This window comes from Acinonyx jubatus, chromosome X (genome assembly GCF_027475565.1).
Source record: "Acinonyx jubatus isolate Ajub_Pintada_27869175 chromosome X, VMU_Ajub_asm_v1.0, whole genome shotgun sequence".
Classification (NCBI taxonomy): domain Eukaryota; kingdom Metazoa; phylum Chordata; class Mammalia; order Carnivora; family Felidae; genus Acinonyx; species Acinonyx jubatus.
This window is the reverse complement of record NC_069389.1, coordinates 105958626-105976061: the sequence shown is the minus strand read 5'-3', so window position 1 is coordinate 105976061 and position 17436 is coordinate 105958626. Positions and strand designations below refer to the sequence as shown.

At 42.7% G+C, this 17436-nt stretch overlaps 1 protein-coding gene across 2 annotated transcripts in view; it reads left to right on the top strand.

Moving 5' to 3' along the window:
* Positions 1-17436, top strand: part of FRMD7 (FERM domain containing 7) — a 54290-nt gene that overhangs the window by 24518 nt on the left and 12336 nt on the right. The window contains exons 1-6 of one of the 2 annotated variants that reach the window (XM_053201697.1): positions 836-1756; positions 2150-2254; positions 3074-3116; positions 5882-5960; positions 8929-9026; positions 17045-17159. In XM_053201697.1, coding sequence (XP_053057672.1) covers positions 5908-5960; positions 8929-9026; positions 17045-17159 — 266 coding nt within the window. In that variant the 5' untranslated portion in view covers positions 836-1756; positions 2150-2254; positions 3074-3116; positions 5882-5907. Of the gene's footprint in view, positions 1-835; positions 1757-2149; positions 2255-3073; positions 3117-5881; positions 5961-8928; positions 9027-17044; positions 17160-17436 lie in introns of those variants that run through there. The other variant, XM_027054408.2, reaches the window with a different exon arrangement.

Sequence of the window (17436 nt, the reverse complement as noted above, 5' to 3'; positions counted from 1 at the left end):
GACTGCAGAAACATTTAAATACACAAACACATGGAATGTGGCAGCCTTGATGGGGAGGATTAAATACTCTGGTGGAAAAAAAGAATCAAAAATGAGGAGGAGAAAGGAAAATCTTGAGTTTCCTAAGTTGTTTGCGAAGAAACCAGAGCCTATGACAGAATTTGGTCCTCATGACTGAAATGTTTCTTTGGTGTCGGAAAAAGTATTGCTGTCATATCTCTCTTTAGAAATTCTTCTTTTTTCTTTCTCATAATAAAAATCCCGTGGCAGCTCCTTGTCTGGAGGGCTTTAAAAATAGGAGCGATCTCATCTGTCTGGAATGGTCTGTGTCAGCACTTGCCCTAGGCAAGGTTGCCACATAGGCAAAAACTCCCCCTTCCCTCCTCCCTTCCAGACGTCCCCCTCCTCCACTGCGCCCCAATGCCCTTCATGCCCTTGCACCCCCCACTCTGTGTGGGCTGACCCCCTCTTCCCAGACCGCAGCTCCAATGTGACCTCCCACATAAAATCAAAACCCCTCTCCCTCAAGCTTTCTCCAGGTGCTGGGGATGCAGTAGGTTTTACCCCTTGCGGCCTATTTGCATTTTAAAATAGGACCCTGGCTGACCCACATGAATCTCGAGCTGGTGGTGGAGCTTTGGACAGTGTAACTAAGTAGAGAGAAGTCCAGGGGAGAGGGGAGCATTTGGGGTCGCTGGGGGGAGGGGGTGGGGTAGGTCGCCTTCCTGGAAGCTATTAAATCCCAGATGTGGGCCCCTGCTCCGCGTGGCACTGCCTTGAGGGAGAGGGTAGGGGGTGGGAGGAGGGTGGCTGGGCTCTCTGACCTCTCAAGGTTGCCGTAAATTCTACGGGTCGGTGATTTCCAACTACATTTCCCCTCACCCAGCTTCCTTTGCAGCGGCATTGGTACCACGTGACTTGGCTTTAACTAGAGGTTTTCAGCAGCATTTCTTTGCGCCTATCATCCAGGGCCCAATTTTCCCATCATGGCCCTCCCTGCAACGGCTCCGGGACATTTTCAGAGAGATCTTCAAAGCTCCTGTTCTCAGAGAAGCCCAGGAAAGGGGCTGTTTTGTGTTCACCGTGTACGTGGGCTTTATGAAGAAAAACAAAAACAAAACCGTGTGGCCCTATGTGAACGAGTTACGCTGGACCCAGATTTGGTGGGAAAAGCAGCAAAGTGAAGTCTACTCAAGGAGCTCCTAGGAGTAATTTGGCCAATTTCATGTCAGAGCGACAAACATTCAAGAGCCCCTACTAGGTGCCAGGCTTTGAGTTAGACGTGGTGGGTAACAAGAAAAATAAAGCAAGGTCCCTGCTATGAAGGTATTCAGTCTAATGGGAAAGACAGACATCCGGGTTCAGAGTGCACGCTGGAGGTAAGAGAGGGTGTTTGGGAGCACGGAGGTTGCCCTTGGCTCACCCTGTGGCTGATAGGTATCCGGGAAAGCTCTCTAGGGAAGATGGCATCTGAGCTGAGTAGGAGTGAGCCAAACCAAAGAAGGGTGGGAAGGGCGGTCTGTGGAGAAGGAATGACAGGGGAGCAGAAGCCGGAGCCATGAAACTACTTGATGTGTGCGGGGAACCGGGAGCAGGCTGCGATTATTAGAAAGGAAAATGCCAGCGAGGGGGAGGGGCAAGAGAAGAGGCCGGAGGGGCAGGCGGGCCACGTGAGCTTGAGCCAAAGTGGGCCCAGCCTCCTGAGCGAAGACCAGAGACTTTATCCTGAGGGGAGCCACAGAAGGATTTTAAGCAGGTCAGATTTGCATCTTGATTAAACTGTCAATTTGGGGGGAAATCATTCAAATTGCCTGTGGGATGAATTGATTAAAGAATTCCATTGAAGGGGTAGATTTGCAGATCTCGCCATAGTTAAGTGCAAGGCTCTCTTTTTCCAAGAGGATTTGTCATTAGTCTGAGGCTTTTTAGGCGGGGGGGGGGGGGGGGGGGGGGCCCTAAAACAATCTACAGGTAGAGGCATGTATTTATCTGTGAAACATCGTCTTTTGAGAGGATGCAAGCAAGACCTCTAAACCGTGCTTACTCGAAAGTGCTTTAAGAGTTGGGTTGCCCCCACCCTTTCTCCCACACTGCAGTAACACTATCAGGTCAGGAATGCAAACTGCTATGATCTCTCTGTTTTGTTTAGCAAAAGTCATCTGGGAAGGCGCTGTTTAACCTGAGTTGCAGCCACCTAAATCTTGCTGAAAAGGAATATTTTGGATTAGAATTCTGTAGCCATTCTGGAAATAATGTAAGTTGCTTTCATTTTAGGGTTCTTTGTGTCTAGGATTGCTTTTCTAAAATGCAGTTTGCAGCCAGGTATGGAACGCTCAAACCTGACTGAAAAATGAAAAAGCATTTAAACCCTTGCAAAATGACCAGCTTTAACAACTATTGTCCCTCCTCCCTCTTTGTCTATTTAAAGTCGCCTCAGTTTACCAAACAGACTTTTCTACCCTACGCTCCTCTTTTGTCACCCTGGGAACAGCAATCTGTGCTTTATCTGTTCTGATTTTCCCTGAGGCTGGACATCAGCCTCCAGAATGAAGGATCCTAACCTTACCAATGAGTAGGGGACTCTTCTTTCCCCTCTCTCAAGCCCCAACATTCTGGATGTTCTTCCTGCCGTGTCCTGCCTTGGCAATTCCGTTATCCAGCACCAGCACCTTCCCAGAAAGGCTCGTTATATCTACTAAGCTGGCATTTGGAGGCTTTAGGATTCAAATGCAGAGCCAAATGCCTTCATTAGTCTTTGTAGCCACTAACGAGTCTTGTATGTGACACCTTTGTCATCCTACTTAGGCAGGGGAGCAGTGATTCAAATGTCAACAACAAAGAGTTTATAGATCAACAGTGTTCACTGTCATTGGGTAAATACGAGGGGGCTGATTGAGTATGGTCGAGGTACGTCATCTCTGACACCACTGTTTCTAACTGTCGTTAGAAGGGATCTCAGTAGTCTTGGTATTTGTTTATTTCGTGTTGACTTTTGTCCATTACCAAAAAAAAAAAAAAAAAAAACTGCACTCAATGCCATGTTCTACCAACTTTTTCATTAATGTTATCACAGGTCTGGTTGGAGATACTGAAGCCCATTACAAAGCAAGTAAAAAGTAAGTATGGAAAATCACTTAAGGGATGTAATTCCCAGTGACAGCTTGAAAATATTTCAGCAACACCACACTATTCCTCACCAAATATAAGGGAGAAAAGGGCTTCGATGTATTATTTTAATCCTTTGTATATCCAGTGAATTTAGCAATTAAAAAAATCGTTTTAATTTTGCCCAAGAGGAAAAAACTCATGCTCCTGGATCTATGCTGGTAATTACAGCACTCTGTGGACTGGCTCGGACTCCAGCACTGCAAATCTTTGAGCATCCTTCATGTTCTCGGGGAAGGAAAAATTTCCTCTGCCCTTCAAGGTCCTTCTAGCCAGACTAAGAATCAAATGGACAGGAGACAGATGAACAAGAGAAATTCAAATTTAATCTCATACGTATGGGGAATCCACACAGGCGTGGAAATTCCAAAGACAGGTGAAATGAGGTAAATGTGTCCTCCAGAACTAAGGAGAAGGGGGCAGGGTGTGGGACCTCAGAGGGAAGGAATGCACTTCACAGGAGGAAGAAAAAGTAAATGTTTGGTAAACAAATGTTTGCTGGGCCACTCAGACACAATGGGACATAGAGGACTTTGATCAAAAGGCCTAGTGAAGTTCCTCCCTGTCTGCCACACCTAGTTCATGTTATAACGGAGTTATCTCAGGTGATAGCTCTCTTCCTGGTACAGGCTCTTCCTTTCCAGTGTAAATTTAGCCAGTTGAGGGGGAGGTAAAAAGCATTTCCTGAATTGACTGGGTTTTGATTGCTTTTAAGTCAAAATAATCCTATGCCTAAGTGCCCATTTTAGGGCAGGCTGACCTTGGTCCTTATGTCAGTCTGCCCTGCCATTTACCTTCTACCCGAAGATGTTTTAATTTTATCCAATGTTACAGACACTGTCCATTTGTTTCATTTCATATTTGAGTTCCATATATGTATGGAATTTTCCCTCCACCCAGATTTCACCACCTAGTGTGGTGCTTAAATTTCAGTGTGTGTCAGGATCACTTGTTCAAATGCAGGTTCCTGGGCCTCATTCCCGGGTTGCGGGGGGGTGGGCAGCAGCTTGCATTTTAAACAAATTCCACCGGTGGTTCTGATGCAGGCAGATTTCAGTCAACACTTTGAGAAATGCTTTTATTTTTAAGTGTGTTTATTTTGAGAGAGAGAGAGAGACAGAGCGCGCAAGAGCCGGGGGAGGGGCAGAGACAGAGGGAGAGGGAGAGAATCCCAAGCAGGCTCCACACTGTCAGTCAGCACAGAGCCCGATGCAGGGCTCACTCCCACCAACCATGAGATCATGACCTGAGCTGAAATCAAGAATTGGATACTTAACCGACTGAGCCACCCAGGCGCCCAAGACACGCTGTTTTACAGCGTCTCTTCCCTCGCGTGCTCTCTGGGTTGGGGCTTCCGCACCTCCATCTGTTCCCACCATATTATAATCCCGTGTCACCTTATTCCAACAGCTTCCTAACTGATTCCCCTGATCCATCATGTACACTACTCCAAAGGTAACTATTGAAAATACAAAGCTGACCACATCACGCCCCGGCTGAAAATGCTTCCACGGCTCCTCATTGCCCTTAGAATAAAGCCCAAACTCGTTAGCAGGATCCGTAAAGCACAGACTCTGCCTGCCTTTCTAGCTTTACCTCTGCCATCGACCCCCTTCATACTCCTACCTTTCCTGCCTGTGACAAAATTCACTTCAGGCGTAGGGTTCTCAGATAAAAGATGTCCACCTAAATTGGAACTTCAGGTAAACAAAGAATAATTTCTTTGTATAAGTATTTCCCGTGTGATCATGGTTTATCTAAAATTCAAATTGAACTGGGAGCCCTCTTTTCTCCCTCCTCTGCTTCCCCAGTACTCAACACTGACCTTAGTCTGTGCTGCTGCCCATCCTCCCAGACTATGAGTACTTCATTGTCTTTTCATTCCCGGCACCTGCCTGGTGCAACGCTTGGCCTATAATAGGCACTCCACCAATATTTGCTTTTGATGCAAAGAGTTTCTTTTTTTTTTTCAAATGCAAGTAGGGGTGAAGACAAGTAATGTGTTTTCTCTTTTTTAAGTTTATTTATTTTGAGAGAGAGAAAGAGAGAGGGCACATGCACATGAGTTGGGGAGGGGCAGAGAGAAAGTGAGAGAGCGAATCCTCCGCACAGAGCCTGATGCCGGGCTCGAACCCATGAATCATGAGACCATGACCTGAGCCGAAGTTGGATGCTTAACTGACTGAGTCACTCAGGCACCCCTAGATGTGTTTTCTTAATGTCGATTTTAAGCAACAAAGAGGCACCACTCCATACATACACTCACCTCTAGTTCCTTTTATGAGAACCTTGAGTCAGATGATAAATACCTGCTTCTAAAGCTGGGCCTTTCTCTCAGCCAGGAGCGCAGAATCCCAAAGAGGCAAGTGGTATATATATTTTCTAACTGGGACGCATCATAGAGGACACAGTAGGGCCCAGAAAGAGGCACATGTTTACAAAAAGAAACTCAAAGGGAGAGAGGGTAGAAAGAGGGACAGGGAAACTTTCCCGATTGCTATCCACATAAAGACACGATCCAGAAATAGCACCATCCTAGAAATGTGGAAAATTGAAATTTAAAAGAAAAGTCTGAGGGAAGCAGTGATGGGGAGAAGAGGGGAGAAGAGAGAGGGAAGTGTGTATGTGTGTATGTGTGTGTGCACATGCGTGTAAATACCTGTAACTGTTGTGATGGACATTTAAATAAAACTTATGGAGATAATTGTGTTTTAAGATCCTAAGGAGGTTGTTTTCAAATTTATGGTGAAATTTTTCCCAGTGGACCCCGGACATCTTCGAGAAGAGCTTACAAGGTAGAGTACTTACCTGTGGGTCGGCTGCATGATGTTACCTAAGACTCATTATTCTCCATTTATCAGGGGATGGGCTTCTAGCCTTCTTTGGCAAGCTTCGCTCTCAGTCACTCTCTGGGAGATGGTGAGGAGCTGAGGAGAAGGAGGGCCTGGCTGGTCCCCAAAGTGTTAGTCTTCCAAAGGGTGGGGATTTCAGGGAGGAGGTGTGGCCTTCTAGCACGGCAGCCAGCCTGGGTGCCCATGTAGGGGTTCTGCCTTTAGCTGCTACAACAACAGGACTGCTTGCCTTCATCGCATCTGTGCTCCAGCTGGAAGGCAGCTTGACGGCACGAATATACCAGCTATGAAAACCTGCGGGTGTGTGTGTGCATCCTATGAGTAGAAAGTGATGACGACACATACTTATAAAACATTGAAAGAGTAAAAAAATAAAAAGTCTAAAAAATGATTTTAATAAATTATAATATATAATGGACATCATTGATAATTATTACAATTCTTTAATAAGTATAAATTATTCATAATTTTATGTAATTTTAACAGTCATTTATAATTACACATTATTCATAATTTGAGACAAAATCTTTTATGTGTATAAAAATAAAATTTACAAGTATAAAACGTTTAAAAAAATCTATTTAAAAAATTTTTTTATTTAAGTTATTTTTTAAGTTTATATCCAAGTTAGTTAGCATCTAGTGCAACAGTGATTTCAGGAGTAGATTCCTTAGTGCCCCTTATCCATTTAGCCCAACCCCCTCCCACAACCCCTCCAGTAACCCTCTGTTTGTTCTCCATATTTAAGTCTCTTATGTTTTTGTCCCCCTCCCTGTTTTTATATTATTTTTGCTTCCCTTCCCTTAAGTTCATCTATTTCGTATCTTAAAGTCCTCATATGAGTGAAGTCATATGATATTTGTCTTTCTCTGACTGACTGATTTTGCTTAAAAAGTCTATTTATACTTAGATACAATACCCTTCAAAATGACAATGTAAACCTACTTCAAAAATGCATTGTCAACATAATGCTGCCCCAAACCCTACTGTGCTTGCCAGGCTCTAGAATCTTACCCTAGCATGGATATTTGAGATAATCTGGCCCAGCTCTCCTAGTTTACAGAGGAGAAAACAGGTCCTGGGAGCTTTGAGTGATTTGGCCGAGTTTTCCCCCACCTCCCACACCTCCCAACACAGCTCAAGGCCAGTTCTTCTTCACCCCTTTTGTACAGGAGGACTTGTATGCTGCGGGGTCTCTGCAGACGTCACTTTTCACAAGTCTGTCACTCCCTCACACCTTCTCTCTTCCATATTTGTGAGTTGTAGCCCACTTTCCCAGATAACCTGATATCTTGGTATCTATATCAGTTTGCATTTGCTAACCCATTTCAGTTGAGTCTCACACTGTGACCAATTTTAATGGAGATAAACTCCTCCACCCTCCAAAAGAGAAAGATTGAGAAAATCAATGTGATGATAAATGATTCATCAGCTGTTCAGAGCGAGGATTTGGTATTTGTAGCAGGCAGCTGCCCTCTTAGTAGCAAGGAACGTGTCAAATGACAAGAAGTTTCCTTTTCCTTTTTGCTAGGAGCAAAAAGAAATTCACTTTCCCTTCAGCGATTGAGGCTTATTAATTCTCATTTACATCTCTATTTGAGAGCAGGCAATGGCAAATGTTAGACTTCCTTTATTTTTTCTGGTGGGCCATTTAAGATACTTCACTATAGTTAAATTCACAAGGATGCCTTGTTTGGGGCCAATCCATGAGTTTCTGAGAGTGGTATGCAAATATAAATTTTCTAATTGAATCATTTCTAGCCTATTAGGGGAGCTCATAATTTGAAGTATTACAATGATGAATGCGTTTATAAATTGAATAATCACCTACTAATTTTACCTGCTTGTTCTAATCTAGATTTTTATCTATCCCCTGCAATTAATTTTGATTTACCACATTGCCTTCAAGGCTTAATTGATTTAAATAAAGAAGTCCAGATAAAACTTTATTTAGAAAGTTACATCCTACATTGGGAAATGCCCACAGTACATACTCAATGTGTTTTTCAGTGTATAAAATCAAATATTGGAACCAAATTTGGACCATGGAAGAAAGCAGTCAATGATAGAATCTTCTTTTTCCATATCTTTTCAAAACTTGATTCTCCTTTGGTAACAGCTTAAAAGCGTGGGACCAAATGCTATCTCCTTGGCAGAACTCTGGACACCAATCTGTACTTTATGGGTCCCTGATGAGCATGTCGGTGGGAAAAAAAGAGCACACTGGGTTCATTCCTTTCAGAACATAGGAATTTCCTACGTGCTCTGTGCAAAGTGCTGGGCTGGTCTCTGATGATACAGAGAAGGTAGTCCGAGTAAAGCATGACCTCAAGTCCTCGATTTCTGAAACACAATATTTTGGATAGGAGGAGGCATAAATTCTGTGGGTGACCTGACTTCTGGCCAGTTTCACTATCTTTGGGCAAAATGACCTTGCCCAAATCACCTAACCTCTGCCTTTCTGTAATTGTAAAATGGGGTGATCATTCCTGCTCTCCCAATCTAAGTTGTTTTGATAGTGAGTGCTCTGATAGCATTTAGTAAACAGAGCCTCCCCAGTGGGCTTGTTCTTGCTGAATCTCCCTTTGTCTCTGGCTGGCTATGTGGCTTTGCTACGTGGCAGAAACCACTGGAGGATGATTGGCCAACTCCCTCAAGTTGGCGGGAGGATTTAGCTGGGGTGATTCCTAATGGCTGTGAGGCCTGCCAAAATGCTGGATCAGCCGAGTTGTGGTCTGGTACTGGTTTGGGGCTGAAGCAAAGCCTATGCATTACTCACCATCCCCAAAAGGCATCTTGCTGACTGGGGGCCCCGTCTCTTTCTTGAAACATCTGGGATCTGGGAGAAGGGAAATGCTTCTTTCTTGTTCTTGTTTCTTAAGAGATTTTCTTCCCCCCCAACTTCTTCCAGGTATCTTTTTACTCTTCAAATAAAGAAGGATTTGGCTCTAGGAAGGCTTCCATGCAGTGACAACTCTACAGCGTTGATGGTATCTCACATCCTACAATGTAAGTAGCAAATGTCGGTTTCGGCGCCAATCGACCGGATAGGGAACCGAGCAAAGGAGCCGAGCACGCCCAGCGTGTCCATCCTGTGTTAGGACTTACAGAGGAGAGGAAGGCTGGATAAGATATATGTAGAATCAGCATGGTCCAGGAGAAAGAGGCTAGTCACTGTAGTCGTTCAGCTTTGGATTCCAATCCAGTCTCTACTACGACCTAGCTGTTGTCGTCCCCTCACTTGTCTGTGCCTGAGTTTCCGACTCTTTATAGTAGTGACGAGAATACATTCTCACAAGATGGCTATATAGATTAAGAGTAAATGCTGATTTTTTTTTCTATCATGGCGTAACCTCCGGCCCTCCTACCCTCCCCACCGCCCTACCCCCGCCTGGGGCTTGCTGTCCAGGAGCGGGTTTGGACTAATCTGTCCAGACATGGGTTTTGCCAGGCAGGCTCCACTCTCTGCGCTTGCCCCAGGATACATTTCTGGTACGTGCTTTCTGCAGCACATTGTCATGTTTGATGGGATTTTTGTGTTGCTCTTTATCATGAGTCTGGAGAACAAAGCACAGAGTACAGCAGGTGGAAAGAGGCTAAAAGGGAAAAAGGCCCCAGGCATCTATTAGAGCTCCCATTTGCTAGCAGCCAAGTAGTTGGACTAGGCTGAATAATGAAGGCAGGGAAAAGGAGACCAGGGGAACAGTGGGAGCCAGCTTGGGAGGGGGGAAAGCTGGGCAGGCCAGGCTTCTCCTGCAGCCCTGAGGGTGGGTGGGGTCGAGGCAACTGGAGACTGTATTTCTTCTTATATGGCCAGTGGACTTTCTTTCTCTTCTAGAGAAGCCTTCCAAGAATAGGCTGTTCTTTACCACTTTTGCAGAATCATGACATTGTATTCTGTCTTGTTTCTCGACTTCATTTTTGACCTGTATCCCTTGACCTTCCTGACAGTCCCGAGCTGGTAGATTTCTGATTTCACTGGGAACTCCAGAATGAAGTGCTTCGATAGGGGCAGTGTCTAAATCAGTGTTTACCAAGGGACTGCTGACTGGGGCAGGTGACCACAGCCCCAGGATATCAGGAAAGCACTGGGCAGTGAGAGCAGTAGTAATCAGGAAGGGCTTCTGGAGGAGGTGGCTTTTGTGCTGGTCTTTAAAGGGACACATAGGAATCAGATAGGCAGTGATAGGCAGAGAAGACAGCATAAAAAAGAAAATTGTGCTGGGCCAAGAAGTCATATATACAGAGATGTAGCTCAAGTACAGCTCACACATAGGGTGTATCGAGGAGGGGTGGCTGAAAACTACATGTCATATTGATGGGCTTTGAATGTTTGGCTTGGTGGGCACCAGGTAAGGCAGATAGATGAACCAATGTTGGAAGACTTCCCCTTTTTCGTTATCAGCCTGTGAATGACTGGGGCCCCCACATGATTGTTGGGGAGCCCAATTGCATCCTGGATACTTTAGCATTATGGATTTGGGCATTCCCTAGTGGCCATTTCAGGCATAGCACAGAGGACTTCAGCTTTTCCAGAGGATATTTTGTCAATACAAGTTCTTTCCATAGAGAAAAAGCTAAAGTTTCGATGAGTCAGCTCTGCACAATCCATAGGTTGGACTATTTCACTGGATGCTAAGGCAGCGTGTAGAACATCACAAGACTGCTCGTTCATTTGCTCATTTATTCATTTATTCATTCATTCCATATTTATGTTCTAGGCATTCAACAATCTCCACATTCTGACTTCTCATCTGCTTAAGTCTCTCCTACACATCCCTTTTGTGAACGCTTTTAGTAACTCTTCTTTGTCATTCATTCCAGAAACACTTACTGAGTACCTGCCCCATGCCAGGTACTATTATAGGCATGGGGAACACGGCAGTGAACTAAACAGACACAAACCCTTGCTCTTGTGGAGCTCACATTTTGGCAGTGGAGGGCAATTAGACAATAACCAAAATAAGGAAATATATAATGTATTAGAAGGAGATAAGTGCATTGGAGAAAATAAAGTATGGAAGGCAGCTGGGGAATTCCGGGGGTGGGTACTGAATTTTTCAGTAAGGTAGTCAAGTTAGACTTCACTGTGAACATGACAGTTGAACAAAGACATGGAGGAGGTAAGAGAGCAAGCCTTGCAGAAATCTGGTGGAAGGGTGTTCCAGGCAGAGAGAACATCCTGTGCAAAGGGCCCGAGGGGGGAGTGTGCCATGGGTGTTGAAGAAATGTTAAGCAGGCTTTGTGGCTGGATGGAACTGAGGGAGAAGGGGAGAGAGTAATTGTGGAGGGTCTTAAAAGCGTATTAAAGACATAGAAGATTACTCTAAATGAGACGGCAAGCCATTGAAGCGTTTTAAGCAGAGGAGTGAAATGATCTGAATTAGGATTTAACAGGACCATGTTGGCTTCCGGGGTGAAAAGAGACCCTGTGAGGGAATGGGAGAAGTAGGGAGACCAGAGAAGAGGCTATTGCAGTAGAGAGAGATGGTGGTACTTTGGGCCAGCCTGGTAACAGGGGTGTTCTCATAACATTTGCTACCTTCTTTTACTGATGATATTTACTCATTTGTATGTTGTAGGTCTCTTCCTAGATTTTCATAGTCTTGCATGGAATGAAAAACCAGCAGTCTTTGTGTTCTTGTGTTTTCCTAGGGTCAACATAGGCTCTTGTGCTTAATAGACGGAAAGATTGGGGTGTGTGTGTGTGTGTGTGTGTGTGTGTGTGTGTGTGTGTGTTTAAAAACAGCTCTATTGAGGTATAATTTACTTATCATAAAATGCACCCTTTTTCAGACTACAACTCACCAATATTTAGTAAATTTACAAAGTTATGCAACCATTACCTCAATCCAGTTTTAGAACATTCCCATCACACAAGAGACCTCTCGTGCCCATTTGCAGTCACTCCCTGTCCCCATGCTCAGCCCCAGCAACTACTAACTTACTTTCTGTTTCTATAGATTTGCCCTTTCTAGACATTTCAGTCAGAATGATAAAATATGTGGTCGTTTACATCTGGCTTTGTTTCATTCAACATAATATTTTTGAAATTTGTGCAAGTTCTAGGATGAATCGCAGCAGTTTATTCTTTTCTTTTGCTGAGTAGTATTCCATTTTGTGGACATACCACATTTTGTTTAATTTGTGAGAGAGCAGGCAGGGGGAGAATCCCAAGCAGGCTCCACACAGCACAGAGCCCAACGCAGGGTTCCATCTCACAACCCTGGGATCATGACCTGAGCCAAAATCAAGAGTCAGGGGCGCCTGGGTGGCTCAGTCAGTTAAGTGGCCGACTTTGGCTCAGGTCATGATCTCGCGGTCCGTGAGTTCGAGCCCCGCGTTGGGCTCTGTGCTGACAGCTCAGAGCCTGGAGCCTGTATCAGATTCTGTGTCTCCCTCTCTCTGACCCTCCCCCATTCATGCTCTGTCTCTCCCTGTCTCAAAAATAAATAAAACGTTAAAAAAATTAAAAAAAAAACCAAAACAAAACAAAAAGCAAAATCAAGAGTCAGATGCTTAACTGACTAAGCCGCCCAGGCACCCCAACATTTTGTTTATCTATGTACTTGATTGTGGACATTTGGATTGTTTCCAGTTTAGCTCATATAAATAATGTTATGAACATTCATGTACAATTTTTGTTTGGACATATTCTCATATCTCTTGAATAGATTTCTAGAAGGGTAATTACCTCATCTTAAGGTAAATATATGTTTAAAATTTTAAGAAGCTGCTGAACTGTTTTCCATTTTATTTATTCTTATTTATTCTTATTATTCTTGTGGCCATTCTAGTGGGTATGAAGAGCTATCTTGTTGCAATTATAATTAGCATGTTCCTAGTGACTAATGATGTGGAACACCTTCTCCTTTGCTTATTAACAATTCCTATGTTTTTGTTGGTAAAATGCCTTTCAAATCTTTGGCCCATTTTGAAATGGATTGTTGTCTTCCTACTGAATATATATATATATATATATATATTGGGTTTTTTTAATAATGTCTAAATGGGGCTCAAACTCAGACCCCAAGATCAAGAGTCACACACTGATCTGACTCAGCCAGCCAGGTGCCCCAGATTTCTATATATTCTGATTAAAAATCATTTATGAGATATGTAACTGAAAAATTTCCCCCCAACTTGGTGCATTGAGTTTTTTTTTCTTCTGGTTTTTGGAGTGGAACAGTTTTTAATTTTGGCAGAATTCCCTTTCTTAGTATGTTTTAGCGAATCATGCTTTTGATGTTGTATCTAAAAACTCTTTGTGTAACCTAAGGTCACAGACATTTTCTCCTACGTTTTCTTCTAGAACTTTTAGAGGTTTGCCTCTTAGATTTAGTTATATGACCCATTTTGAGTTGTTGTTTTGTATGCTTGTATGGTGTATGTTGTGAAGTAGGGATCTGACTTCATTTTTTTTTTTCGTGTAGATGTCCATTTTCCCTATTTGTTGAAAAAAACTATCATTTCCCTATTGAATTGTCTTATCTTTTTAAAAACCTATTGACCATTAATGTAAGGGTTTACTTCTAGATTCTTAACTATGTTCCATTGATCTATATGTCCTTATGGCATTATTACACTATCTTATTTATTGTAGCTTTGTATTAAGTTTTGAAATAGAGAAATGTATATCCTCCAACTTTGTTCTTTTTCAAAATAGTTTTGCTTATTTTACATCCTGTGCATTTCCATGTAAGTTTTAAGATCATCTATCAATTTCTACAAAAAATTGTGGTGGGAATTTAATTGAATTTATAAATCAATTTTGGCAGAATTACCATCTTAACAAATTGAGTTTTATAATGCATGAACACAAAATGTCTCTCCATTTATATAGATCTGTTAAAAATTTCTCTTAGCAATGTTTTATAATCTTCAGTATACAAGCCTTCTACATCTTTGGGTAAAATTTATTCCTAAGCATTTTGGGTTTTTAGATGCCATAAATGGAATTTTCTTGGTTTCATTTTGGATTGTTCATTACTAGTATATGTGAATACAAGTGTTTTTTGTACATTGATCCATTTTTCTACGTTGATGAACTCCTATATTACTTCTAGAGTTTTTCGTGGATTCCCTAGGATTTTCTACACACCTGACCACATTGACTACAAGTAAAGACAAATTTTTTAATGTTTATTTATTTAAGAGAGAGAGAGAGAGAGAGAGCGCACATGAGCGGAGGAGGGGCAGAGAGAGAGGGAGAGAGAGAATCCCAAGCAGGCTCTGCACTGTCAGCACAGAGTCCAATGCAGGGCTTGAACTCATGACCCAGAGGTCATGACCTGAGCCGAAATCAAGAGTCAGACACCTAACTGACTGAGCCACCAGGCGCCCCAGTAAAGACAATTTTATCTCTTATTTTTCAGTGCAAATTGTTTATATTTTTTCTTGTTGCTTCATTGCACTGACTAGAACCACCAGTACAATGTTGGATATATAACTGGCAAGAACAGATGTCCTTGTCTTGTTTCTGGTCATAGGGAAAAGCATTCAGTTTCTCATCATTTAGTATGATTATGATGCTAGCTATTGGTTTTTCATAGATAACTTTTATCAGGTCGAAGAAGCTGCCTTCTATTCCTTGTTTGTTGAACTTTTTAAAATCATGAAATGGTGTTGGGTTTTGCCCAGAGCTTTTCTGAATCTTCTGAAATGATAAATGTTTTTTTTTGTCCTTTATTCTATTGACATAGTATATTATATTAATTAATCTTCATATGTTGAACTGATCTTGCAATCCTGGGATACATCCCACTGGGTCATGATGAGTAATCATTTTCATATGTTGCCAGATTCAGTTTACTAGTATTTTGTTGAGGATTTTTGCCACTGTATTCATGAGGTATATTGGTCTGTAGTTTTCTTATGATGGCTTTGTCCATCACAGTTTTGGTATCAGAGTAATACTGGCCTCATAGAATGGGTTGGTAAGTATTATATCTTCTATTTTCTGGAAAAGTTTGTGAAGAATTGGTCTTTATATCTTCTTTGAATATTTGATAGAATTAATCAGTGAAATCATATGGGCCTGATTCTGTTTTAAAGAGATTTGTACAGTTATCAATTTTGGCAAAAAATAAATAAAATAGCCATTTATTTGGTCTTTTTTTTTCTTAAGAAAGCTTGTTATATGAGGATTTTCACTATAATGTGACTTTTAAAAAACATACACCTATATCTCAATGAGCATGTCACCTGTCTAAAATGTAATAGAAAGTCAAGAGACACCTGGGTGGCTCAATTGGTTAAACATAAAACTCTTAATTTCGGCTCACCTCATGATCTCATGATTGGTGGGTTCGAGCCCCGTGTCTGGCTCCTTGACAATGCGGAGCCTGCTTGGGATTCTCCCTCTCCCTCTGTCTCTGACCCTCCCCCTCAAAATAAATAAATAAACTTTAAAAATTAAGAAACAAAAGAAAATCAAGAGAAAAGGCAAAATAAGTTTCCAGCACTCAAAATCAGTGTCCCGTGTCCATGTATTTTAGTCAATAGGCAAGCACCACAGGATTCCATGGAGAATCCATTTACTCTTCCAATTCATAAAACGCTAACAGGTTTGGATATCTAGGTTCCCACTTAGAAGTCATAGTTACAACCAAGTGGAGACCTCTTCAAGGGAAGTCAGTGACCAGGAAGTGATTCATATCAATCTGACAGAGAGGGAGAGGTGTAAAAATGATAAAGAAGACACGGTAATTCAAAAATCAAAACATTTCCAATCCATTAACTGTAGGGGCAGATAATCCTGTACACCTCAATGACCTTTGTAGGCATTGTGCTGACAGATGTTTAAAACAATAAACTGGAGACATCTAGAAAAAAGTAGATTATGATCAGGGGTAAACTGGCTTTGGAAAAGCCAGAATAATTTCCAGAATGATTCATTTCCTAGGGATTCCAGATAGCTAGGGTTTTACTCACTTCCCAGTGTACAGAGTGATGAATAGCTGTGACTGGCTGGCATTGTACTTGGCATTTATATGCTCCTTTTTGGATAATGTACGATCAAGGTAGAGCGAGGTTAGGGGCCTGTATTACTTTGCTAGGGTTGCTATAGCAAAATAACAGAGACTAGGTGGTTTAAATGACAGAAATGTATTTTCTCACACTTCTGGAGACTAGGAATCCAAGGCTGAAGTGTGGACAGCTTTGGTTTCTTCTGAGTCTTCTCTGCTTGGATTGCAGATTGTTGTCCTCTGGATGTATCCTCACCTGGTCTTTCTTCCGTGCACTTGCATTCCTGGTATCTGTGTGTTCGAATTTCCTCTTCTTATAAGGACACTAGTCAGATTGGATAAGGGCCCACCCTGCTGACTCATTTTATTTTTTTGTTTTATTTTATTTTTAAATGTTTTTATTTATTTTTGAGATAGAGAGATACAGAGCATGAGCAGGGGAGGGGCAGAGAGAGAGGGAGACACAGAATCCGAAGCAGGCTCCAGGCTCTGAGCCGTCAGCACAGAGCTTGAACTCACGGACTGTGAGATCATGACCTGAGCTGAAGTCAGACGCTCAACCAACGGAGCCACCCAGGTGCCCCCTTGCTGACTCATTTCAATTTAATCCCCTCTTTGTAGGTCCTATCTCTAAATACAGTCACAGTGTGAGGTACTGGTGTTTAGAACCTCCACATATGAATTTGAGAGTGTTTGTGGGGCACACACAACTCAAACCGTAACAGGAACTGATGAGAAGAAGAAGAGATCACAAACAGAATGTGGAAGAAGAAACTAATGAAATACTCACCTGTGATCCTGGAGCCTTGAAGACCTACACCGTGTCTGTGATTTACTATACTAAGACTTCATAGCAAGCCACTGCTTCTGATTTGAGAAAGACCCAGTTCATTCCACCGTGAACTAAAATATAAAGATACATAAATCATGGGGTGTGGGGCCTAGGGCATACTGGCTGCGAAGAAGGGGCTGTTTGGGGCAGGTCAGAGCATCTGCCAGGTGCTCCACTGCTTAACTCCTCAATGCTAATGTGAAAAATGTCACTTTTCTGTCGTGCAGCAGAACTGGGAGACTTTCATGAAGAAACAGATAAGAAACATCTGGCACAAACCCGATACTTACCGAACCAAGACTGTTTAGAGAGCAAGATCATGCACTTTCATCAGAAGCACGTGTAAGTACTTCATCTGGCACCTGCTTCTGCTAGTGGGCATGCTGACGCTGGGGACAGGCTCTTAAAAGCAAGTCCTAGGGCGCCTGTGGGGCTCAGTCGCTTAAGCATCCGACTTTGGCTCAGGTCCTGATCTCACGGTTTGTGGGTTTGAGCCCCGCGTCAAGCTCTGTGCTGACAGCTCGGAGCCTGAAGCCTGTTTCGGGTTCTGTGTCTCCCCGTCTCCCTGCCCCTCCCCTGCTTGTGCTCTCTCTCTCTCTCTCAAAAGTAAATAAACATG